The following is a 26,095-nucleotide window of genomic DNA, read 5'->3' on the forward strand; positions in this document are numbered from 1 at the left end:
ACAATGCTAGAGAAAGGTGACGCATCCAGTGATCAGACAGCACAAAGGGGAGGCAAGCCGTTAACTGTGGGCATCATCAAAGTTGAGGAGGAAAGGGAAACCAAAACTGTAGATGGAAATTGTGGATGGCAGTTGTTCAGTGACCTCACTGCTGTTTCTCCCTTTCCAAGGTGTGAGAATCTGGCAGAAGTGAACAGTCTCCTGCGGGAGCGCCTCGATAAAGCGAATGAGGTTAATTCAGCCCTTAAAGAAGATGTTGGAAAACTGACGGCGGATTGGATGAGGGCCCGGGAGGAGCTGGAATTGAAGGAGAGTGAATGGCGCAACGAACGTGAGGTAAGTACAGGCTACAGGGATGTCAGACGCGATGCCAGAGTGGAATGAGAATGCGTTTTATTTCTGGCACAGAGAACTTGCTGTGTGAAAGTTGTGGCTCTGTTGAAGGTGTATTGGTGTTGACGAGCAGAAGACAGGGGTGTGAGCTGGAGGAGTGTCAGGAAATTGTGGTGATGGAAGATGCCGACCTGCTGTGACCGTACTGCTCGCTCTTAAAGGCAAATGCTTGCTGTTGCTGGGCACTGTAGGGCAGTCCCACAGGACCGCTCATCTTTTTAATAGTTCTTAAATCTCCGTCCAGAGCAGGGGAGGCCAGAGAGGTCTGTGTGTTTTCACGTTCAGAGTAGTCAACAGAAGAACAAGACAGGCCTCCCTTACCAGTAGCCTGTTGTAAGCAAATCTGACGCTGGTCTTGGAGGGGCTTGGTTTTGTCTTCCTCCACCAAGACTGTTAGACACCTCTGCAAGGCGAGATGACGAATCATGAAGTCAGGCGGCAGGCCTACTGAGGATGCTTCTGTGGTGCCTCTTCAGTCCTCGATGCCCCTGTTGCAATAGTTATTCAAGAAGACCTGGTGATGGTGGTTGTACGTTCCCCTCTCTGAAAGACTCGTACAGTGACAGTGAAGGCTGAATTGGCATTTCTTTTTGTCTTTGCATGTTTAGCTTTATGAGAACTACTTAAGGGGTGAACATAACCGCCTACTCAGCCTGTGGCGTCAGGTGGTAACCTTCCGCCGTCATTTCCTGGAAATGAAGACTGCCACTGACCGGTGAGTAGAAGTTAAGGCTAGATCTCCTGCAGAAAAAAATGTCGCTCCCCTTCACACCTGCTTTTTGAGCCTCGGTGTTATGTTAGTTGCGGCTAGGGATGTGATTTCTCCTTTGACAGTCTAAAGCAATGGCATTAAGCATTAAGCAGGCTCTTTTCAGAATCTTTTTGTTTGATGATCGTTCTCAGATAAAACTGTGGGGCTTGGGCTATAAGCAATGCAGAGGCCCTGAACAGATAACTGGACTGTGGTGATGTTTGGGCGTATTAACAAAGACACAGGCAACTATGGACACATTGGAAGAGACTCACCAAAGCTATGCATGCAGCATGTAGAGCAGTCCCTTTCCTAGAATGATGAAAATCTGCCATAAATCGCATTGAGTTTCTTTTTCCACTGCTTCCGATGGAAAGATCGTACATGAATATATATATATATTTTTTTTTTCTTCTCGTTTCCAGCTTACATTTATTCTGGTCAGTGTGTATCCGCTTATTCCTGTACTATCATTGTTGAGAGAAGAAATAGCTTCTCTACCCTGTTACTGCATTTATCCGCTTCATTTTGCTTGTTTTGATACCTGTTTTTATAATTGTTTTCTTGTTCTTGGGCTCTCTGAGGTTCCTTTCTCACCATTGCCTTCTACACAAACAAAAATAGTGGAGCCTTAAGAGTACATTCTTCTGGTGTCAGCGTGCAATTTCAAACTCTGCGTTACTGTCAGCCATTTATCCTACTTGCTGATAAGCCTTCCTTCATGTGAGAGTATGCCTGACCTACTGTTTAATTCTTGTATTATTTGTGCTTTTTTGTTGCAACATTTTAGGCTTATTCTTACACCACCTCCCTGAAACGTTTGTTATGGAGATATTGTCACGAGCCTCTTGGCAGTCCAAGTGCTGATAATAATCGGTCGCATAAGGCTGATCTGAATCTGAATCTGAATTCTCTCAGTGCCAGGAGGCACACAAGGCGCGAACATCGTTCTTCCACTTCGATTGGTCTGCGACTGCGTGCTCTGGAGTCCCAAGGGCCACAGCGCAGTCTTCTGTTGGTTTTTCCTCAAGACATGACCGATCCAGTTCCATCTCCTCCTCCTCACTTCATTACTGATTTTCTCCATCTCCGAGTTGATGCTCGTCGTTTCTGCAACTTTTTATTTTTTTCCCGGGAGGAGGTAGTTGGCCTCCTGCCCAACCCCCATGACTTGGAGGGCCAGTGGTTTTTCTGTCAGGGTGGCCTTCCCTTAGGCTGCGTTGGTTCGCGGCACCTTCTTCAATTTTATCCGGTGCACCCTCCAGAGAGGGATCCCCTATCCACCCCCCAGGGGACGCGCCTTCTAGCCGTGCAGCCCCAGCCAAAGGCATAAGGCTGATCCCCTAGGTATAAAGGCTGGGGACCTTGGTAAATTCCTTACAGCTATTAATGATAATTAGAGTATGTTAAGAAGATAGAGCAGGAGCAACAATTAATAAGAGTAATTAGAGGTCCTTGACACCTTTTGGCTGTGCCATACATTTCTTCTTGTCTCTGAGGAGAGAACAGACTGATTCCTTAACTATCCAGTCGAGTGATTGCTCAGCTGTCAAGATGCGTCCTTATCCCAAAGTGTCAGCTAAATGGACTCATCCCCGGCGAAGAGGCCATCTTTCCTGCCAGCTTCTACTGTTGTGCAATTACGTGCTTCAGAATTGTGTCAGGTGCTAAAGATGGCGGTGTGAACTTTAGCTCTTTCTTTATTCTTCTGCAGAGATTTGTCAGAGCTGAAGGCAGAGCAAATGAGGCTTTCTGGATCTGTACTTGTAAACTGCTCCCGTCTAAAGTCTGGTGTACAGCGCTGGGATTGCGTCACTTTGGGTAGACCTGTCCCGAAGGATGAGGCACAGCAGCAAGCGGAACACGAAATAAGCCAGAAGACGCAGGAAGTGATGTGCTTACAAGTCAAGGGGGACCTGGAGAAGAAGGAGCTTCAAGACAGGTAAAGGTGTTTTAAACTTTGCTGTTAACAACATCACCTTCTCTGATTCATAGATGGGCTGTGTTCACATTTAAAAAACAGACCCATTCTGCGCAGCCTTGTTTCTGTCTCTAGTCAAACTATTGCCTTCAACAGAAAGGACAGAAAAAACCTGTCTGACTGAGAGAAGCTCTTCTGAGTAAGACAAGACTGGCAAAGAGATTGCATATTACAATGTTTTTGCCGTTAACTGATTGTTGGTGAGAAACTGAGACCAGTATAAAGACAGCCCTTTTGCTACCCAGGGCTGTGCTAAAGGGAGTTGGGAGGAATTAGCCCAGGGCCATCATAAGCAACGCAGCACCTCTGTACTGACAGTTCCTTGCTAGACTGAGTGCAGAAGGCCTTTGGGGCAAGAAGTGCCATTTTGCAACATCAAGCATTTTAACCTGTAGAGATGAATGCTGCCTTTGCTGTATTTTCTGGGTTGGACTTTCTCTGCTATGCTTCTGGGAGCTGCTTAGCGCTTTGACAGGTGCCGGTGTGCAATGCTTTTGGAATGGCACGTGGACCTTCTCTTCTCAGGGTGATGGAGCTCTCAGCCTTGCTTGCACAGTCTCAGAAGCAGAACGAGGAGAAGGAGAAGACCATGAAAACACTTAATGACACTGTGGAGATTCTAGTATGTTTTACCTTTATTTGGGAGATAGCCCAGTGTTTGCTCTGCAGCCTTAGCACAAAGAGGTGTGGCTACCTCAAGAGAAAGAGTGGTAAAAATGCTGTCTAACTAACATCAGGCACATTGCCAAAATACTCCTTGTGTGTTTGGCACATGTGGAGTCAGCCCAGGTTCAGGCAGTGGCAGGGGAGCTGCAGACAACTGAGATGTCTTCCTCAGGGGGGTTGCACCAATGCTATTGTGCCTGTGGCTTTAAGTCTCTAGGGATCAAAGTTCCTTGGAACTGACAGCTTCATAGCAGTCTATAAAAAGTAGCTATTGGTCTTTCTCTTCTTAGTTTTAGCAGAGGAGAAATTGAACAGAACTGGGAAGGCATATACTGGAATCACTAGGGCTGAGGCTTATCGGCATGACAATGCTACTGAGGATAGGAACACTACAGAGGGGAGCAGCTCTTCCCTGCCCACCCTTTTCTTATTCTGTTCTCAGGAAGCAAGTTGGTTAGAGAAAGAATATGAAGCTTCGCTGACTAAAAGTGCCAAAGAAGAGAATGTTTCCCTCCAAAAGCTGATAAAAGATATAACTGAGGTGAGTACAGAGTTGGGACCACACCCCTGTAATTTTGATTTAAAAGTACTTGTGGAAGGCAACAGACTAGCCCAGGAAACAGAGATGTACCTTGTAGACCGTCTCTGTTAAATGCTACTGGCTGTTTAATTTTTATACCACTTTTCTGACATAAAGCCTGTTATAACTTCCAAGTTGGCTGCCGTGTGACACTTCAGCTGAGTCTCTAGAAGTTTCAATACATTTGCCTTCACCGTCCCGCTAAGGTCTCTCTTGGACTGTGCTTTCTGAGCTGCCTACTTGACATTTGTATTCCAGTGTTGCTTGCAGGCTGCCCCCACCCTCCTTGAACAATGACTCTGTTGTTCTTCAGATTTTTATAAAAGGTCACCGACTCAGTCAGTGCACTTGCCAACTCTGCTCCTTCACTCTGCATTCACTGACCGTTATTATCTGCCCAGAATCGCAACTGGTCTAACTGTTTAGGGGGAAACTTTAACTTAGTCCTACACTTCACTCTGGGGAGGGGGGGTTTAATCATCAGATTTTTTACACAGCCTCTCACAAAGTCAGTTCTTTCCCCTTAGGTAGTCATTTCTATCCTCTTGTGCTACTGCTCAGAGTAATTATAAACATTAGCTTTTTCATTGCTGTTTTCCAGTATTCATCAGCTTCCTTCTTCCCTGGGCAGCGTTAATGTTTCCTTTCATTGCTATTTCCAGCGTCGATCTGGTGGTCGTGTATGTGGCTCTAAAAAGCTGAAGGAGACCAAAATCATTCCTGAGAGCTTCAAGAAATGGAGCGATCAGGCAGCCTCCAGCCACTTCACACTTGTCTCTTCGTGTTTATAGTAGCTGTATTCAGAAACCCCTGGAGCACCTGTGGCCACAGGGACAAAACTTCTTTGTCGACTGAAGAAATGAGTTTTTAATGACTCTAGGGTGAAGTGGGGGAAAAAGGAGAAATAGATGAAGAAAACCAAGTAGAAGGAGCAAAGAGTAACAGCTTGATGTGGGCTTTCAGGTGGTGTTAGATGACAGTGCCAGCATGGTCAGCATTATCTGCACTGACAGTTCCCAGCACGCAGAGTCTAGCAACATCCTCTCTTGTCTGAGCTCCCTTGATGCAGAGCATGCCTTTGTAGTGGTTCAGGAAGCACTGGCAAGGAGGCGAGGAGCAACACAGGTGAGAACTTCTGCTTGTCTTCACCACTGGCCACAGGCTCAGCTGCTAATGCCTCACTTAGCTTGAAACCTTTCCATTCACTTCAGCCTGTTTAGCCAGTTTCTTCCTAGCGTTCCCACTCTTGGTACCGTATTGCCTTGCCAGTCTCACCAGCTCTGTGTTCTTCTGCTTTTCTCTCCTTGATCTCCACCCCCCCATCACAGCTTTTGCCTTCAGGTGAGCTGTGTCGCTGCTTCTTTCTTCTCCCAGCTACCTGGAGCCATCTTCCCTGCTCCTTACTGCTTGTTTGTGCTCTTCCCCTGCCCATTCCTTGCAGGCCCTAAGAGAAGAGCTTTCTGCCAGGCAGGACTCCATCAATTTTCTGCAGCACCAGCACAGGCAGCAGGAAGAGAAGTGCAGGAACCTGCAGCAAAGGCTCGAGCAACTGGAGGAGGAAGGCAAGACGTCCAGCAGCCACCTGCAGCACCTCCAGTCTCTGGTAGAAGCACTCAGAAGGTGAGTGTTTCCTCCTTCTCCTGCCTTCTAGAGGCAATCTGCTTCCAGTTCCGGGAGTTCAGAGGTGTTATGGGCAAAGAACTCGCCTGCCCTACCACGCGTATGCCTCCGTTTGGCACTTTAGCATCCTCCTGTCCCTGCTTTTCATGCTCTGCTGTGAATCCTAAGGCTGTCTTGCAGATTCAGCGTGATGTTGGGATACAAGGCGCCTCCCTCTTGACGTGCTGCTTCTCTGAATTCTGTTCTTTGGGTGCCCGGTCCTAGCCACTGCTTCTCACCGAATGAAGGCAAAACCCCGCCTTCCTTTCTCTTTCCCTCTTCAGTTTCCTTGTGAGGGGAAGAGCAAGTTCTTCCTTACCGTGCTCCCCACAACTCCCTCCTGGAATGATGAGAATGGGATCCGTGACTCTTCTGGCCTCTTCGTTCTTCTGACTGAGCTTTGTCTCTGCAGTGACTGTGCAAACCTCGAGAAAACCAGGGAAGAGCTACAGCAACAGCTTGAAGTCACGGAGCAAGAAGCCTCGCGTCTGCGTCAAAGTAACACTGAATTGCAGCTGAAGGAAGATTCAGCCCAGGGGGAAAAGGTGGAGCAGCAAGAGACGATGGAGAGAGCGCGTCGTGACCAGGAGCTCCTGTGAGTGTTAAAGCTTCCTCTGGGCAGGGGTGGGCATCGGTGGGCTTCAGGAGGCCCGCCGCAAAAGAATGAATTTTGCATGCTCATCATTCGTAGCATAGAAGGGTGAAGGGAGCACGCGGGCAGGTCTGGCTATCTACTGATGTACAGCATAGCTGCCTGCTTGTACTTTCTTTACGACCCGTTTAAAGAATCATTCCAAACCTGACCGGAGTAGTTGATGACAGGCATAAGCTGAAACCAGAGAGGTTCAGACTGGATTGAAGGAGAGCAAAAAATTGAACCATGAAGGCAGTCACGCAGCAGAACAGGTTGCTCAGAGAGGTGGTGCGGATTCCATCCCTGGAAATTTGGAAGACCCAACCGGATAGAGCCTTGAGCAACCCAGACTGATCCCAGAGCTGACCCCAGCTGCTTTGAGCCAAAGAGATTGGGCTAGAGGCCTGCTGGGGTCCCTGCCAGCCTGAATCGTCCTGTGATCCTGTCGTTATGGGATTGGAAATTCATACACATCTCCTCCCCAAACAGGCTGCAGGCTCTTTCATCGTTTCCCTGCTGAAGGCAAGAGTAATGGTGGGAACGTTAATCTGGACTCTAAAAGTCTGCCTTACCCAAAGAAGAACTTTGGGAAGTCTTGTATCCAATGTATCAAAAAGGAGAGAGAGAACTAACCGGCAGGAAGTTCTGTTAAGTTGAGAGTACCTGAACTTTTGGGCAACGTTCTGTGATTTCTGGAAGCTTGTTTTCCTTCTCAGTGACGCGTGTTCCACCTACATCAATGACAAAGAGCGATGCAGCTCTAGTCAGGAAATGCCAGCGTTCTTTAGGTGTCAATAGAAAGCTGTTGTGAACCATTCAAACTGCCGTATCTGGGACACAGTACGTGCCCTCGGTTTTGGAAATGAGAATGTTTTTACATTAAAAACTTGTTTGTCTTTCCCCTTCTCATAGACTGAAGGACTTGGCTGCACTTGAGGGAAAACATTCATTATTACAGAGCGAGTTGGTAGTCGCGAGAGAGGCGCTGGAGGAATCGCACCTTCAGAGGGATCTGCTGAAGCAAGAGAAACATGAGCTTACCACAGCACTGGAGAAGGTATGGTCACCTTATTCCTGGGTGGCACTTGTGGGAGAGGGAGTTGTGATAGCAAGACCACCGCAGCTGCTGTTTCTGGCAGCAGAAGACGGGGAAAATGTTGTTCTCCTTGGAAAATGGTGGTCAGAGCCACAGAGGCTCTTTGGGGTGGTCAGTCCCCACGTGCTTACTGGGAGCGCTGAACTGGGAGTATGTCAGAGACACGCAGGGGATGTGGAGTTGCTGCTTGAAGTCAGGGATTTTCCTGCCTTTGTCGTCATGTTGTTCTTTTGTCTCTTCAGGCAGAGCAGTCAGTAGCAGAGTTGACAGGGGCTCAGAATAAGCTGACTGCTGAAATAGCTGATCTCCGTGTTGCAACAGCGAACATGGGCAGTATCAACGAAGCTCTTGCATTGGATAAAGTGCAACTGAACAAACTTGTGCTGCAGGTGAGCAGAGTTGCCAACGATCTTGCCAGGTGTTTGTCTCCAGCTGCTGCTGCTTCTCAGACTTCTTGCCTTCTGGCAGCATGGCTGACTGAATATGGAAATGTTGTTCCTTTTTCTGTCCAAGGCAAACCTCCTACAGGGTAAATCTTACTGTATTTTCCTTCCTCTGTGCTTCCGTGATTGCAGTTGGAGCAAGAGAATGAAGTTCTGTCGGGTAAAGTGGACGAGATGGAGAGAGCAAAGATCTCTGGCCAGGAGAAGCTGACCTTGTGTGAAAGAACAAATGAAGAGCTCTGTGCAGAGAAAGCCCACCTGGAGCAGCTGCTGAAGAAAGCAGAGGAGCAACAGGAGGGGCTGCGGGTAGAGCTGACGATACTGGCAGAGGAGAAGGAAGAAACCCAAGAGAAACTCAGTCAGGTGAGACCAAACACCTGCTGCTTCTGGGTGGGCATTTGGCTGCTTGGCTCAGTGAAGCTCTTACCTGTTGGATTCTGCAGTGCTTTTGTCAAGGAGACTCTTGGTAGTGCTGGAGGTCAGAAGGCTGTTTACTTCTTTTTGGAAACGGGTTGATGGCTTGCAGAGCTGTTCTGCAATTCTCCGAGTTGTTCTCTGCTTCTACAGATTCTTTTAATCCACCTGTCTGTGTTGGCCTCTTTTTTGGCTTTTGATGAGCTGCAAAGAGACGATTGTGTTGTCCCTGAGTCCGAGTGGGGCTACTACTCTCACGTGTGGCAAAAGAAACAAACGGTGACGCTCTGAATCCTTTTTCTGAGGCAAAACCCAGGGCTGCATGTTTCTATTTATGCTTTTTGTTGGGAAGTCTGCGAGTTTCAAAACTCCATTTGTTTGAGCCTAGAGAGCGGGTCAAAGCTGCAAGTCAGTGTCTGCTGTCTCGTGTTGCTAAGAATGGGAATGACATCCCGAAATGGTTGAAATTGCATTTGAAGACATACAGGCAACTTTGTGGCTGGAAAGCTGCCTGGGGGAAAAGGACCTGGGGGCACTGGTTGACACCCGGCTCAATATCAGCCGGCAGCGTGCCCAGGTGGCCAAGAAGGCCAATAGCAGCCTGGCTTGTATCAGAAATAGTGTGGCCAGCAGGACTGGGGCAGTGATCGTCCCCCTGTACTTGGCCCTGGTGAGGCCGCACCTCAAATCCTGTGTTCCGTTTTGGGCCCCTCACTACAAGAAGGACATCGAGGTGCTGGAGCGTGTCCAGAGAAGGGCAAGGAAGCTGGTGAAGGGTCCAGAGCACAAGTCTTATGAGGAGCGGCTGAGGGAGCTGGGGTTGTTTAGCCTGGAGAAAAGGAGGCTGAGGGGAGACCTTATTGCTCTCTCCAACTACCTGAAAGGCGGTTGTAGCGCGGTGGGGGTCGGTCTCTTTTCCGAAGTAGCAAGTGATAGGACGAGAGGAAACGGCCTCAAGTTGTGCCAGGGGAGGTTTAGATAGGCTCTTCGGAAAGACTTCTTCACTGAAAGGCTTATCAAGCATTGGAACAGGCCGCCCAAGGAAGCGGTTGAATCCCCATCCCTGGAGGTATTTAAAAGACGTGTGGACGTAGCACTTAGGGACATGGTTTAGTGGTGGACTTGGCAGTGTTAGGTTTACGGTTGGACTCGGTCATCTTCCAAACTAAGTGATTCTGTGAATTGCTAGAACCTCTGTAGGCTTTGAGGAAGAAGATGAGACATAGGTGATCACACAAGACTCTTTGCTCTGGACTAACTGATTTTGGTACCCTGGAAAAAGAGCTTGGGAGAATCACCTCACTGGAGGAGACCAGGGCGTTTGTCATCATTTAAACATCAGTTTCATAGTGTACAGTCTTGGGTATTATGGGATAACTTTGAGAGAATTGTTTGTTTCCGATGGTCTGTTCTCTGCCAGGTAGTCTTAGGTTTGGAGTAGGTGGGATGTTTGGCAAATATCCAGCAGAGGTGTTATACTGAAGAAAAAAAGCTAAAAAATCACAGTTAACCTTCAAACTTGAATGCCAGCAAGGTATATCAGGCAACTTCTTTGTTTAAGACAAGTAAACGGTATTGTTGACATGAACTACTGTACAAACGCAGCCTACCATCTCTTTGGACACATCAGCCAGACTTTCATAAACCACTGAATGCCACTGCTCACCACAAGGGCTGTTTCCCTGCCGAGCATCACCTCCTTGCATCCAACTGCTCTACACACTGAAGCAGGTGACACTTCGATCTTTTTTTTTTTTTTCCCCCTAGAAGGAGAAACCGCGTGTTTCATTTTGCTTTCTTCAGCGAGCAAAGTTGCTTTTGCTCAACCTTTCCTGAAAATGTCCAGCACTGGAATAGATTCTGATAGAATTTTAGTTTGCAAGGTGGCAGTTCTGGAAAATGCAGTATTTTTGCATGAAAACACATAGCCTGGGGTATGTATGTTTGTCGTGAAGGAGCTGTCTGGTCCCAGGCAACCCAGTATGGCCTTACACGTCACTTTCAAGTTGACAGTGCCAGTGCCTTTTGGCAGCCCAGGGTATTAGGGCGGTATACAGCAGATGCTCTTAAACTTTCAGCCCACAGTACAGGAGCTCTTTCTCCTCTAGCCGATTCAGAAGTGGCACTGGCTGGCTCTGCACAGAACTCCAGAGAAAGGACTCTAACTGTATTTTGTCCCGCTTTCAGGTTTACCGCCAGCAAGAGTGGGCTAGCAGTGGTCTGGAGCAGTTGCGCCAGGAGTCCTCTCGCCAAGGGCACGCGCTGGCCAAGGTGTCCAAAGAGAAGGAATTGCTGGTGCATGAGAAGGCTGCCCTAGAGGTGCGACTGGCAGCCATGGAGCGGGACCGACAAGGCCTTTCAGAGCAGCTGGCAGAGGCCAGGTAAAGGCAGGGAGGAGACCCTAGGCAGGACATGATTTAATGTCTGTAATTATAAAGGTGGGAATCATTACACGGGGTTTATTGCATTGCATCCTGTGTGCTTTTCAGATGTTTTCACCTTGCCTGGACAGAAAATGGAAGAATCCCAAGGGGAGAAAAAAACCCCTAGACCATGCTTTGGATGTTATTTTTCTGCCAGCTACAGCTAGCAGAGCTCTCCTGAGCCTTGGGCTCATGTTTATGCCCCCTTGCATTTTCCTGTGTGAAGTCCAAAGCAAGCCCACTTGGCTCTGAATTGAGTAACAGTTAAACCGTGCAGTCGTTTATGGAAACCTGAAGCTTCTCTCTGGTTTTGGTTTCTTGTTCTGAGCATTTGAACGTAGATCTTTGCTTCTCAAGTAGTTTGACGTGGGCTCTTCAGAATTCAAGACTATTCCATACGGACGTTGTGAGTAGGACACTGCCATTCAGGGTGAAGCTAGAGGCTCATGCTGAAAATCTTGAGGGCCTTCTGTTTCTAAGCTAACTCTTGTTAAGTGTGGTGCAGGACCTGGAGTTGGTTACACCAGCAGCAGGGAAACTTCTTTTGAGTTCTCAACAGTCTTCGGGGATTCTTGCCCATCATTCGTGTCGGGGTCCTGTACTCCTTACCACATGCTGTTTAGGGACAGACATCATGGAGAAGTTATATAGGAAAGGAAGAAGATTCTGTGCTTCTGCTGTATCAGATTTCTAGGATCGAATCATAGAATCATACAATTGTTTAGGTTGGAAAAGACCTTTAAGATCAGCAAGTCCAACCGTTAATGTAGCACTGCCAGGATGCTATTGGCCTTCTTGGCCACCTGAGCACACTGCTGGCTCCTATTCAGCCAGCTGTCGACCAGCACCCCCAGGTCCTTTTCCACCGGGCAGCTCTCCAGCCACTCTTCCCCAAGCCTGTAGCGTTGCATGGGCTTGTTGTGACCCAAGTGCAGGACCCAGCGCTGAGCCTTGTTGAACCTCATACAATTGGCCTTGGCCCATCGATCCAGCCTGTCCAGATCCCTCTGTAGGGCCTTCCTACCCTCCAGCAGATCAACACTGCCGGCCAACTCGGCGTCATCTGCAAACTTATTGAGGGTGCACTGGATCCCTTCGTCCAGATCATTGGTAAAGATATTAAATGGGACTGGCCCCAGTACTGAGCCCTGGGGAACGCTACTTGTGACCAGCCACCAACTGGATTTAAATGTGACAAGTTCTGTTTTTCCGGGGGGGGGGGGGGGGGGGAGGAAAAGAAAAGGGGAAAAAAAAGGGGGAAAAAAAGGGGGGAAAAAGGAAAATAAAACGAAAAAAAAGAAAAAAGGGGCAAAAAAGGAAGAAAAAGAAAAATAAACGAAAAATGTATCGAGATATTTGTCCTCCTCTTAGGTGTTGTTTAGAAACCTGCTGAGCTGGCAGAGCTGTACAAATGATGTTTTAGAAATTGTTTGTCACACTTCTTGACTTTTACGCTTTACCACTCCAGAGTATGTTGTTAGCAAGGCTGATAAACACCATTTTGACTTAGTGTGTTTCTTGAGATCTGCTGCTGCTTCTGAGCTCCAGCTTCTCTTATCTGATCCAGCTGAATTATGTTTGGTCAGTTATTGGGCTGATATTAGATTATTAAATATTCAGCTCCTCCTTTTTTTTTTTTTTTTTAAGGGATAAATTAGTTTTTTAAAAAGGGATAAATTATTTCTGAAGAACCTTTGGCAATAGATAACCAAAAATCAGCAACTATTCTTCACAGATGTTGTTCTCAAGAGCCTTTTGTTGTCATAGTTTTGGACTCTATCTTTTCTGTTCTGTTTTAGAGACTGACTTCTATTTATCCTTAAAATGGAGCATATTTACTTTGGACTGCCAGAGATTGGTATGATTAGAAATATGTGCTTGTTCTCCTTCTTGAAGATATATCCTCCATTGTCCACCAAAGTAGTGAAATCCTTCTCCTGTGGGTTTTATTGTTGTACCGCTCAGGTGCCCCTCTACCTTGAAGGACGTTACCCTGATTGCACCCCTGTAGTAGTGAGGCAGTGCTGTGTATTGTAGGAAACTGGCACACAGGACGCTGTGTTAGGTCAGGGAGGTAACTTCAGCTCCTGATTCCAGAATCCTGTGTGTCATATGCACCAGCTGTTTGAAGTCTATGGATGTAACAATTTGCATCTGCAGTACAACAACTTCCCTTTTAAAGAATGACAAGTCATTTGGGCTAGTGCCTACTTAGCAACACTTAAATAAAGGTAGCGAGTTTTTCTCGTGAACTTCCAACAGCTTAAACTGAAGGATACCTGTCTCTCCTGTCAGATAGTTCTTGTTCAGATAAAATCTAGTTCTGATTTCTTACAAATGCTGCTACAAGCATGAGATTTTACTGTATGATCTGATGTATTTCTTTAGTCCCTTTTAAATATAGGGAGTTTGGAAAATGACCTACCTATACCTACACTATGAACAGTATTAAAAAGCCACGAGTCAGCCAGGGAAATACTCTTATTCTGTCCCCCTGCAGAGCAACTTGGAAGTGCTGATGAGATAAGGGCTGTGAGCAGAGACTGGGCTTTTGCTTGCTGGAACAGACTTTGTAAGCACAGCTACCTGCGTGTCATAGATCAGACAACACCAATTTCAAGTTTGGCTGTTGAGATCAAATTTGTCTGGGCGTTCTGTGTTATGCTAGGTCATAAGGAAACCCTAGACATTCCCTCGGAGGGGTCTGCATTGCTATTTTAAACAGTAGAAATGTATTTTCTTTATACAGGTTTCCATGCTACCCATTTTCCATACTCTGGTGTAGGGATCTTGGACGGCTTCTTACTGGAGAAACTCCCTGTGGGTGTCAGGAGCAAGAGACTAATTTCTCTCCATATTCACAACTTCCAGGTCAGTGAAGGAGACCCTGGAATCCAGCCTGTTTGAGGCTCAGCAGCGTTTATCTCAGCTGGAGATCAGCAGGAGTCAGCTTGAAATCCAACTTCACGCAGTCATGCAGGCCAAGGAGGTGATACAAGGTGAGAGTCTTGTTTCTGGTGATCCCCCTGCTTAGGGAAGGTGGTATAAAAATAGCTCTCTGTCCACAGTGCTTCTGAGGAGTGAAGGAGATGGAAGCAGATCCCTCCTACACTGAAATTCAAATAGCTTAAGGTCAGTAAAGTTAGAACCATTGTTTGTGTAAACTCTGAATCTTGTCATTTGTCACATTTGCAGGGGAAGTGAAGTGCCTTCAGTGTGAGCTGGAAGCAGAGAGATCCCTCATGAAGCAGGAATGGGAAAACATGGCGCACCAGCTCTTGCAGACAGAACAGCAGTATAACAATACCCTCAAACTTCAGGAAACTGATCATGAAGTGGAAATAAACAAGCTCCTCCAAGACCTGGTAGGAAACAATATACTTCTGAATTCTTCAAGCAAACTTTGTGGGCTGGCTTTAGAAGAATAATAGCCTGAGCGTGTGAAATGGCAGCAGTCATCTGTCATAGGCCACATGTTGCTAGGCCAGGCAGCAGAGCCAATGGCTCATACTTGAAGACACATGAAGACCCACAGGACTATGCTGGGACAGTAAATGCAGCCACAGATTCAGTGTGGGCATAAGACGAGTTCAACAGAAGGTTGGGTGGTCCCCACCCAAAGCATGGCAGCAAAGGGGTAGGATCTTACCAGACTCCTGTCTACCATGAAGTAGACTCCTAACACTGCTGCGAACTGCAGTCACGGAAACTTTGTTCCTTTCGTTCTGTGCTTTCATGGTTGACAGAGGTATGGGCTTGAATTTGGCCTTGAAGCACATAGAACAGGCCTCTTGTTCCTGGTACTTCAGTTTGTGGCCTGTCTTGTAACTAGGACGTCGGGGTACTGGTCTCTTTCTCACCCTGCAGTCCATCTGCACCTTTTCATTGATGAAAAGGGAGGTAAGCTTTGAAAATGGAGACTCTGAGAATAGAGAGAAATCCTGAAGAGAGTGGTGCTAGGAAACAGGCGACCATCAGAGAGGGAAAGGTAGCATCTCCTTTTCTTGATAGGACGTGATTTGTGGAGGGCACAAAGCCACTACTGTGCACTGTTCAGGTGGGGGGTTGTGGGAGGGATGAAGCATCACATTTTTTTGAGCAGCTTGGATGGGAGTCCATCTTGAAGTCTTTTCCTCTACTCATCAGGCAAGTGAGCGTGAAGGGCACCATTCAGAGCTGCAGGAGATGCTGGAGAAATGGGAAAAGGAGAAGGCAGAGACAGAAGGGGAGCACGAGAAGAAGCTGTTAGATATGAAGCAGAAAGTTGCTACCATGCAAGCTCAACAAGAGGAGGAACGAACCAGAGTCGAAAATGCCACGCAAGAAGTAAAGACTGTGAAAGGAGAATTTGTTTGGGCTTTTTTGCAAGGCTAGAGCTGTGGGAGGTGGCTGGATATCGGGCTGTGTAGAGCATGCCCTACATATTTTCTGCATTGAATTTGGTGAGGTGAAAGGTGTGCAGGGTTATCTTTGGGACTAGGAATGAGACCTCTCATAGGAAGCCAGGCAGAAATGTCATCTTTCATTTCAGATTTTTGTGCTGCTATTGTATTCTGTTTTTTTTTAAGACTTACCTCAGAGTATCTTCACCGTTGTCTTAACGGTCCTCTTTTGATGTTTATTGATATGTGTTTATAGCCTTAACTCCATTAAAGACCAAACAGAGTTTGTAGGACTGAACCCCCACGAGGATGGGGTTTTTGTTTGGGGGGCACGGGGAGGGGTGCAGCAGGATTGTTGACAAAAGAAAAATCTTTTTAAAGACTCCTCGGTAATATTTCTGAGCAGTAAAACAGAGGTGTCTTCTGGGCTGTGTTTTAAGTCACTTGCTGGTAAGCTATTTTGTGCCTGCATCTCCTGTGCCAAAGCAACCCTGTCATATACTGAGAGTCCTCCTTATGTCCTACCCAAAGTCCTCTTTATGCAGACTGCCTAGGGACAGCAGTACCCCCAACTGTGTCTACATGTATTGAAATGACAGGGCAGTGCTCAGAGATGACAGTGTGTGCCTGTAATGTCAGTACTTTACCAAAGTCTATAGAATACCTTAAAACCGAAGTCATTTTCACCAAACCCCACTTAGAATACCCGAGTTTTCTGAAGGAGCTTCTAGCTTCAGCCCTCTGGCAGCCTTGCATTTTCTCTACTGTTAACTAGGTGCAAAAGTCTCTATTGAAAGACAAATGGGACACAGCAGAAGACAAGGCATACCCTTACCAGCAAGATGAGACACTTGAGAAATGCCACACATTTTCCTGTTAGATGACTTAAGAGTTTATTGGAATGTCAATCACAGATGGACCATGGATGGACTGTGTTTATACTGCCAGTCTCACTTAGGAAGCTGTGTCTCCAAGTGGGCAGATAATGACCTAGGAGACCAGCAGCATAGTCCTCTGAGAATGTCTGAGCCCATCAGTATTGGAGTCTTGCCACACAAATTTTGTATGGGAAGTTTAAACCCGTCTTTTCTTTATTTCTGCGCAGGTCCTGCTAGAAAAGGAGAGTGAGAAGGACGCTTTATTAGAGATGCTACTCCAAACTCAAGGAGAGCTAAGAGAAGCCTGCCAGCAGCTAGAGCAGCTCAGGCAGGGGGTGAAAGAGCAGCAAGATAATGGGCAGGTAAGTCTGACTAGTAGGGCAGGTTGAAAGAACAGGCAGTTGACAATTGGACATAAGCTGAGGGAGAGACTGAGAGAGCCAGGTAACAGAGTGAAGGGCAGTAACAAGGAAATAAAATGTAAGTCCAGGGACTGAGGAGGTAAGGACCACTGCAGGCACTGAAAGCACAGAGCCTGGTAAGCTCCAGAGATCAGCAACAGGGAGGAAGGGTTACAGTGGAAGCAGAGCTGGGTAGAAAAGCAGAAAGGAGTGGCTGAATGAATGTCATTTTGAGACAGAAGAGGAAAAAGCAGAAACTGATGGCAGGTCCCAGTAACTTGCTCTCTCCCTTTGTGTTTACAGAACATCACAGAAAAGCTGCAAGCAGAGCTGCAGGAAACTCAGAGTAAGATCAAGGCAGTGGAGAATAGGCACAAAGAAGAAATCAAAACCATCAAAGAGGAAATGAATATCCTTCTTCAGCAGAGGGATGGTCTACAAAAACAGGTGACTGAAACAGCAATAGATACTCCAGTCATCAAACAGGTGGTCTCTCCCCTTCTTGCCTTTCCATTGCAGAGCAGGCTGATGGGGTAATCCCTCTGACTGCCATCATACTGTGGCCTCTCTCAGCTGGTCTGAAGCAGACTTACTGGTCAGCTGAATCTCAGCTGCTGCCCTGCACAGAGGGGCTAGTCCTTTTGGCTGTTTGCCAGCAATCATCAGAATGGATTTCTGCTGGCCTGTTACTGCTAGCCTTGTTTTTTAAGGTGGTTTTTCAGATGATTATGGTGACCCACTTAGATTTTTAAACAAGTCAGCTGTATCCATTGTTAATTTGGTACTCTCATGACAGGGTGAACAGTTGTTCTTTCTCTTTCCTCACAGTATACGTAGGGCTAACAGTGACAAGCTGTAGTCTTTGACTGCTTTGTTATTGTTTTACTTGAGGTGGAAGAGTTGACATCTCAGCTAGCAGCCTCTGAAGAGTCTCTAAAGAAGGAAGCTATGACTCTACATCAAGAGGTGGCATCTTTGGAAAGGAAACTTGAGAGCACGGAGAAGCAAAGAAAGGATGTCCTGGTGAGGCTGGCAGACGCCATGAAGGGCCATTTCTTACATATTTTCTGGCCTTCTGTTAATAATTCTAAGGAGCAACTTGTTTTTTGGTTTAATTTTTCCAGTTGCATTCTTCTGAATAAGTAGGAAAAGATGCTATAACCATATAAAACTCAGTTATGATTCAGGGTGCTTATTTTCCTCAATTCTGAAGATTTCTGCCCTTGAAGCTTTAGTCAAAGTAATTTTCAAACTTGTCTCTATTCACATTGCATGGTCTGCGCAATTATTTGTGTCCAAATCCATATTTAGATTTCTAAATATCTGGATCTGGAAAAAGGGGTGAGAAGACCAAGTTTGCTAATAACAGAAAGCTGTTCAACATTGCCCATCTGAGAGCAGACAGTGGGGAAAAAATAGAGACATTTGAGAAACAAAAGTGCTGATCCAGCTAAATATGTATGTCTGCAAGGGGAAAACTAGTTCTGATTTGAAACAGAATGACAGACTGTGATCTCACCATTACTCCTTCAAGAGTGGACAGTGGGGTTCTAGAGGATGGTACCATGAAAATTCTACACAGTAGAGGTCCAAAAACAACAAAAAAAGGTAAATGAAATCTTGGGGTTGCTCTCAAAAAAAAAAAAAAGGTAAATCAAATGTTGGGGTTGGTCTCTCTTCCCTTCCTAATAGAGAGAACACCGTCATGCCACTGCCTAAATCATGCTTAGTCTGGACTTTAAATCCTGGCTGCAGTTCTGGCAGCTCCGCCCCAAAAGAACACACTAGAGCCAGAAGAGGTTCAGAGAATGGCAAAAAGAAAGATGGGACTGGCTGAGTAAGCTAGGAAAGACGCAACCTAAAGAGTGGTGCAGGAAAGGTCTACAACATCCTGAGAAGCAGAGAGAGAGGGGCAGCGGTTGTTCACTCTCTTTTCCAAGAGATGAACAACAGCCATCTGATGAAGGTAGTGAGAGCCATGCTGCAAGCAAGTGACAGGAGGTGGTATAGTTACAGCAGAGCAGAGAACTCCTTGACAAAGGGTGTTGTAAATACAGCAGGTCTATATGGGGTCAGGAGGAGACTTGTGAAAGTTCTCACAAGATGGAACAGTGCTGGGGTTGGGAAGGGGAGGTATCATGGAAGCCTACCCCACTCTTAGGCTTTCTTCCCTGGGTATGCACTTAGAGGCACTGTTACGTACAGGATACTAGCCTAGACATTTGAGCCAGTGCAGCTGTTCTTACATGACCAATATTTTCCTCCTTCTCCATTTACAATGACTCCAAAAATCAGTTATGGACAGAGCTTGATAAATACAGTACAGTTCTCAAATCTTTTTTCAGTGACAGTAGAAAATTTGCATTGAACAGGGAAACCAACTGAATAGCTCAAATTTTCTACTAAAAGCTCAAACTTCAGCTCTTGACTGCCACTGGAGCAGGAGTTCAAACCTAGTATGAAAACCAAACACACATAGATGGAGTTACTGAATCTTTTCCTCCCTGTTTTGCAGCATGAACGGGACAGACTGCAAACAATTAAAGAAAAACTGCTATGGGAGATAAAACTTCTTCAGGATTCAGTCACAGCCTCTGAAACCCGAGCAAATACAGCAACAGATATGAATCACTCCCTTGAACAAGAACTCCAAACTACACTGTCTATTTTAAAAATTAAAAATGAGGTATTGGAAACGCAGTGGGAGAAAATCCAGATGCTACAGAAAGAGGTAGCAGAGGTAAAAGCTTCGCAGGAGAATCTCACTCATATGACTGCCATCCTGTCAGAGAGGGAGGGAGAAATCAAGTTACACCAGGAACAGATGAGAATGCTGGAAAAGCAGAAAGAAATGCATAAAAATACCCTAGATCAGGTAATTAAGGACATAATAGAGAAAAAACAGAAGACAGAATCCCAGCAAGAACACATACAGGAGCTGGATAAGCATCAAAAAAACCAAAGGATTGCTGTAAGCAAAATGAACAAAGAGCTGGAAGAGAGAGACCAGGAGATCAGATCCCAGCAAGAACAGATATGGGAGCTGGAGAAGCAGCGAGAAATGCAGAGGGCTGCTGTGAGCAAGATGAGCAAAGAGCTGGAAGAGAGAGACCAGGAGATCAGATCCCAGAAAGAAGAGATACGGGAGCTGGAGAAGCAACGAGAAATGCAGAGGACTGCTGTGAGCAAGATGAGCAAAGAGCTGGAAGAGAGGGACCAGGAGATTAGATCCCAGCAAGAACTGATATCAGAGCTGGAGAAGCAGCGAGAAATGCAGAGGGCTGCTGTGAGCAAGATGAGCAAAGAGCTGGAAGAGAGGGACCAGGAGATTAGATCCCAGCAAGAAGAGATAAGGGAGCTGGAGAAGCAGCGAGAAATGCAGAGGGCTGCTGTGAGCAAGGTGAGCAAAGAGCTGGAAGAGAGGGACCAGGAGATTAGATCCCAGCAAGAAGAGATACGGGAGCTGGAGAAGCAGCGAGAAATGCAGAGGGCTGCTGTGAGCAAGGTGAGCAAAGAGCTGGAAGAGAGGGACCAGGAGATTAGATCCCAGCAAGAAGAGATACGGGAGCTGGAGAAGCAGCAAGAAATGCAGAGGGCTGCTGTGAGCAAGATGAGCAAAGAGCTGGAGGAGAGAGACCAGGAGATCAAATTCCAGGAGGGGAAAATAATGATTCTAGAACAACACGGTGCATCACAAGTGAGAAATCTGCTCATGGATCTTGATCATATGAAAGAAAACTTGAAGGAGAAAAACGTAGAGCTTGTGTCTCAGACTCAGCAGATCCGGGAACTAGAAAAGGAGAGAGAACAGGTGAAATCTCTGCACGCAAGCCTTGAACACCTGAGGGCAGTTCTCAAGGTCAGAGAGAGTGAGTGCGATTCTCAAAGGGATCAGTTAAGGCTCTTCCAGCAGTACAAGGAAGAGCAAGAGGGGCACCTGCAAGAGCTTCATGGTAAAGTAGAAAAGATGACACTTTCTTTATCTAAAAAAGATGAAGAGCTTGAGTCACAACAAAAGCAAATGCAGGAAGCTGAAGAAGTCATGGAAATGCAGTTAAGGACTGTCCGTGACCAACTGGAGCAGACCTTAGAAACCTTAAAAGAAAAGGACAGACTCATAGATATGCAAAAGCAACAAACACGGAACTATGAGGAAAAAACAGAGGAACGGATGAATGTCTTACGTAGGGACTTAGAATACACTAAGGCAATACTGGAAGAAAAGGATTTCATGATTGAATCTCAGAAGGAAGTGATTGAGACCTTCCAAAAACAAGAACAAGACTCTGAACAGCGGAAGGAAACTCTGCAGCATCTTCAAGTGACACTCAAGGAACAAGAGCAAGAAATTTTATCCCTTAGAAAGCAACATGAGGCATGCAAGGAAAAGGAGGAAAAGCATGAAGCTGAGCAAACAAATCTTGAAGCAACAAAACGGACTCTGAAAGAAAGAGAAGAAAAGATAGAGGTTCTGGAGGAGGCTATCTCTAAGCTTCAACAGCAAAAGGAGGAGGCAGCGATGCAGACTAAAGCCACACTGCAAAAACTAGAATATGCTGAATCTTCTCTAGAAGCTAGAGATCAAGAGATAGTGTCTTTGCAAGAGCACGTCCAGGACCTTCAAGCGCAGAAGGAGTTAGAAGGCAAGCAGGCCAAGAGTCTACAGCAGGATCTAGACAAGATGAGCCAAACAGTGAAGAAGAACCATTTGGAGTTCCTCAGGCAGACAGAGCAAATGAACATGTTCCAGCTTCGTGAAGAAAGCATGAAAGTAGCACTAACATCGTGCCAGAAGCAAGTGAAACTGCTTGAGGAAGTGGTGCGGAAGAGAGATGAAGACAATGAAACTCTTCTGCAAAAACTCCAGCGCCAAGAAGAAGAACTGAAGACCTTGCAGAATCTCCAGCTTAGGCTAACCAAGAAGAATGAAGAGGTTAGACACCACAGAGAGCAAGAGAAGCTCCTGGAAGAAGCCTTGCCTGAGAGGGAACGAGAGACCAAGGCTCAAGGTGAGCAAAAAGAGTTAGAAGAGGAAATAAGAGGTCTTCGGGAAGATCTCCGGCATGTTCAGCAGACTCTGACAAAGAAGGATGAAGAGATCAAGCACCAGCGAGACAGAGTCGAGTATTTAGAGAAGACTCTGACAGGGAGAGAACAAGAGCTTAGGAGGCAGAGTGAACTCCTGAAACAGTTAACGTCAGCTTTGCGATGGAAGGATGGAGGGGACCCCCTCCAGAAGCTCCAAAAATGGGAGGGAGAGGAAGCAGAGAAGAGGAAAGCTCTCCAGGAGAGAGGCCGTCTCTTGAAAAGGCAGAAGGAGCTAACGCAACAATTGGAAGACGAGAGGAAAGCAAAGCGGGAAGAACTGGAGCGTGTGATTGCTATTTTGAAGCAGAATGAAAGCGGAGAAGTCAAATGGAAAGAGAAGGCACGAGCACTGACTCTTGCCCTTACCGAGAGTGAGATGGCCAGTGGGACTCTGAGGGAAGAAATAGCTATCCTGCGGAGTATGGTTTCAGAGAGGGACAAGGACCGGTTTCATCTTCAGGTAGGCACTGTGATTGATCACCAGTCAACTAAAATGTCTATAAAGGATTCTCATGATGTTTCCCATAAAGATATGGGAATATATGTTCCCATAAATATATCACCTGCTTGGCCAAAGAAGCCATGACTCCAGCCAGCAGGTTTGCCTGTCTGTATAGCTCCGGCCAGAATGTTGTCTGTCAAGCCCGGAACTACTGAAAGAACTTTGCAGAGCTTGCTGTTAAAATTAAATTAAGTCCAAAGGCTGGAGGTGGGTAATTGGTTCTCTCCTGTCTAGGCAAGCTTAGCCAATGTGTTGTGGTTAGGATCTGGCATGGAAAGGAAAGGGCACAGTTGACCAGACTAACCTACTAAACTTAGTCAAATTACATAACGATGGCTGAACAGCAGCTCCGCTGATGGTGCTTAGAGGATGCTTTCAGAGGTGTAGATTTCTGAGGTACAGCTTTTCTGGTGTATTGAAAAGAACGGAATTCGTACCGTTGCCTGATCAGGTTAAAGGCTTCATTGCACATTCGGGATAGGATGTACTTGTGCCGCAGTCCAAAAAGCACAAAGGCAAACTTGCTTGGATTTCTGCAAGGTGGTCTGACTCGGGTGCTGCTGTGCTGCAACAGCCTGTGCTGCAAACTTGCCGGGGACTCTGCCAGTACTTTTAGCGTTACGTTAGTATACAGGCATATAAAAAATGCTACTAATAAAATACTGTATTTGTGCATCATACATTTATACGTCACTTGAGGAATATTACTACCAGCCTGATCAGGATGGTGACAGGTATTGTGATCTGCTGATGGGAAACAAAACAGTGACAAGGGTAGGAAACGTGAAAACAATGGGAGATTTCAGCTGCATCCACATAGATCAGGTATGCAGCAGCATTATATCGGGTAATGCAGTTGCATCCATATAGATCGGTATAGTGCTGATACCGAGACTACATTCATCGATGCTGTCAGAAATTGCTTCAAGGAGCAGTTCATCAAGAAACGCATGAGAGGGGAGGGGGCTCTTGACTAGGTTCAGAGCAGTGCAGAGGGCTTGGCTGATAACGTGATTTTTTTCCAAAGAGCAGTTCTGTAATGATGATGGAACAGGCAAAGGGAATAGAGAACAAACCGGTAGCATTTTATCACTGCAGAAATACCTGCTTCACCCACATCTTGCACATTGTTTGGTTGTCCGAGGGCAGAGAGTAGAACTGTAGATAGGAGGATATGCAGTGAAGGTCAAAGAGGATGACCAAAGATGTTAAATGGCTTCCCCAAGAGGGACATGTCAATGTGGAAGTCTTCATGAGGGACGAGAAATGGCTGAGAGAGAGGGAGCTGGAAATGCTACGGACCTTTGTAAAACCATTTAGTGGCTGAACAGGAAATGAACGTTTCCAGTCTCTCTCAAAACCAGAATGGGGGACACTGAACAAAGCTAGCAGGAAGCATGTCCAGAACAAGCAACTCCATTTCTCCAAGGTGATCGGGAGGAGGGCCCCTGGGAAAAGAGTGCGTTGTTTTGGCCCGCGGACCAGGAGGAGAAGAAGGGAGTTAGCATTGTCCATTGCCGAGTCCGGTCGCTCTCCCTGACGTGTTAATTCTGGCCCGCCTAACCTTTGTGTGGCACCAGCTCACAGAATCTCCTCTCTGAATACGCAGCAGGCTATTGCAGAAGGCGAGCAGCTATCCTGGCTCTCAGAGAAGAGACTCCTGTCGCAGCGGCTGGAATGTCTGCAGCGAGCAGTTGCAAGGCTGGAGCATGAGAAGACGGAGCTGAAGCAACTCAATGCTGAGCTCAGGCGGACTCTTGAGCAGGTAAAACAGGCTTTCACTGCCTCTGCAAAGCCTCATGGTCCTCTGGAACACAACACATTTCCACAGACAGCACTTTGGAGTCCTCTGCTTGTTTCCTTCCCTCTCCCACTTCCCCCTGTGGACACACACTTTTGTATTTTCTCTCTCTTCTGGCACCCCATTGCCTTCACAAATGTGCGTTCACTCCGGTACCACCCTTCTTGCACCAGTGTCCCCATACACACACATTTGACTCTCTTGTGTCAGGAACCGTTTCCTCTTGCTCTTTCTTTTCGATAGTCTACACCGAGTACTTATTAGCCCCAACGTTCTCTGGTGCAATTAACAGTCTCTGAGCAGACATCTCCTTGCCATGATATCCAGAGGTCCTTTTGCTCCTTGTTTGGTGGCAGGTTTCTGTGACCCTTTCTCCTCTCCAACGTGCAGGTGGAACGTGAACGAAGGAGGCTGAAGAGAGCTTATGGTGGTCGGTCGCTGCCAGATGCATGCGGATTTTCTCTCTCCCAGTCTGACCAGCACGAGATGCCTGCTTCTAGACAGGTGAGAACAGAATCTTAGTTGGTGGGAGGAGGCTCTGGCCGTACGGAAGAACAATGGCAAATCCCAGTGGCAGCAGCCCCCCGGTATAGACCTAATACAAGTTGAATATAGACCACGGCCCTGACCAGACCGGAGACTAAAAAGAAATCCTTGCATTTTCTTCACAGGAGGAGTCTCATGATCGCTGCAGTCGTCAATTAGCTGAGTTACAGGACCAGGTGAGGAGTAGGAAAGCTGTCACCAAAAGCCACTGTGGCTGTACTGATGGGCACAACTTTGCCTGATGCTATGGCCCGAGTTTTGGTTTTGGCTGTCAGGAAGTGACTACACCAGGCAGTGTCACTTAGACACACCTGTTGGCCACGGCCAAACATCATTCACCTAGCTCTAGTCTCTGACTTGCCTAAAGGTCAGGCAGGGTGGGAGAGGGATTGGAGGAAATTCAGAAAACTGGAACTTGCCTGAAAATAGAGAATATTCTACGGGTGTTGCCCTTGAGTCTTACTCATCTTGTCGACTGTTTCCCTTTTCCCTTGGCTCCATTAACAGTGGAGCTTGCATCGTATCAGAGCCTTCAGGCAATCGTTAGTCTCGTATTGCTATGCTGTGCTAATCATGATCCCAGTATCTGACCGAGTCAGAGACCTAAGCACCATATGGACGTTTGTTTTATCAGTGTAAGAATGTACGTTCCAGCTACTGAACCCTATTGCATCCTTTGAGAGCGGTACTGGCAGCAGCAGCAGTTGCCAGACTTCTCTTCCATGTACTTCTATGGGTCTGGTACAGCCTGGCCTCCCTGAGGAGGTGAATCTTCACCTTCACGTTCAAGGCAAAATGCATATAATATTTATGTCAGTAAAGTACATGATGCTTAGCTCTGGCAAGTGAGCCGAGAATACTGCTGAAGCCATCAAGGTATATCCTAAGGCTGTTTTCACCAGGAAGCCTCAGTGTCTGAAGTTCTGTTGCTACCGATAACTAACTGAACCCCCTTCCCCGTGTGACTGTTGTGCCTGCCTGCCCTGCAAACCTAAGAGGAGGTGAGAGCAGCTGGGTCTCTCCCACCAAAAAGCCCAGCAGGCACAACACCGTGTTGTCAGGAAAGAATAGAATTTGAGGAGTTTCAAGGCTTCAGCAGTCTTTTAAGGCTCATTTCCCCCCTGGGCTGTGTTCATCAAATTATGCTCTGCTCATTTGTGACATGCTCTAAAGTTAGGAAAAATGAGAGTTTGCTCCCTTTTCATGTGCTAGCTGTCAAGTTTTAAACTAGATCATAACAGAACAGTTCTTCAGTACCTTGTGTAACCAGTAGTCCTCCTGCCGAGGAAAAAGCGAAGCATGTGGAGCTAAGGTGTCAGTAGCCCAAATCTCTCTTTTGAAAAACAGAGTTGGGTTACTGTAGGAACCTCTCTCTCTAATATGCATGTAATGTCTCGGTGTTGCACATGTGAATGGTATGCCAGAAAGAAACTCGGACTGTTGATAATCTGAGTTCA

The 26,095-nt window shown here is 46.6% G+C and overlaps 1 protein-coding gene across 6 annotated transcripts in view; it reads left to right on the forward strand.

Annotated features, from left to right (window-relative positions):
- LOC309596989 (uncharacterized protein) overlaps window positions 1–26,095 on the forward strand; it is a 32,435-nt gene that overhangs the window by 2,491 nt on the left and 3,849 nt on the right. For 3 of the 6 annotated variants that reach the window (XM_082325801.1, XM_082325805.1, XM_082325803.1), the window contains 22 exons: window positions 171–336; window positions 1,002–1,108; window positions 2,859–3,086; window positions 3,651–3,747; window positions 4,234–4,332; window positions 5,335–5,496; window positions 5,813–5,991; window positions 6,443–6,625; window positions 7,577–7,721; window positions 8,003–8,149; window positions 8,336–8,566; window positions 10,805–10,998; window positions 13,912–14,039; window positions 14,236–14,405; window positions 15,187–15,366; window positions 16,528–16,662; window positions 17,005–17,148; window positions 17,593–17,724; window positions 19,217–22,249; window positions 23,901–24,056; window positions 24,483–24,596; window positions 24,764–24,814. In XM_082325801.1, the coding sequence (XP_082181927.1) occupies window positions 171–336; window positions 1,002–1,108; window positions 2,859–3,086; window positions 3,651–3,747; window positions 4,234–4,332; window positions 5,335–5,496; window positions 5,813–5,991; window positions 6,443–6,625; window positions 7,577–7,721; window positions 8,003–8,149; window positions 8,336–8,566; window positions 10,805–10,998; window positions 13,912–14,039; window positions 14,236–14,405; window positions 15,187–15,366; window positions 16,528–16,662; window positions 17,005–17,148; window positions 17,593–17,724; window positions 19,217–22,249; window positions 23,901–24,056; window positions 24,483–24,596; window positions 24,764–24,814 (6,181 nt within the window). The remainder of the gene's footprint in view (window positions 1–170; window positions 337–1,001; window positions 1,109–2,858; window positions 3,087–3,650; window positions 3,748–4,233; window positions 4,333–5,334; window positions 5,497–5,812; window positions 5,992–6,442; window positions 6,626–7,576; window positions 7,722–8,002; window positions 8,150–8,335; window positions 8,567–10,804; window positions 10,999–13,911; window positions 14,040–14,235; window positions 14,406–15,186; window positions 15,367–16,527; window positions 16,663–17,004; window positions 17,149–17,592; window positions 17,725–19,216; window positions 22,250–23,900; window positions 24,057–24,482; window positions 24,597–24,763; window positions 24,815–26,095) is intronic. The other 3 variants (XM_082325802.1, XM_082325804.1, XM_082325806.1) reach the window with 3 other exon arrangements.

This window comes from Platalea leucorodia (assembly GCF_965183815.1).
Source record: "Platalea leucorodia genome assembly, chromosome: 13".
In the NCBI taxonomy this organism is placed as follows: domain Eukaryota; kingdom Metazoa; phylum Chordata; class Aves; order Pelecaniformes; family Threskiornithidae; genus Platalea; species Platalea leucorodia.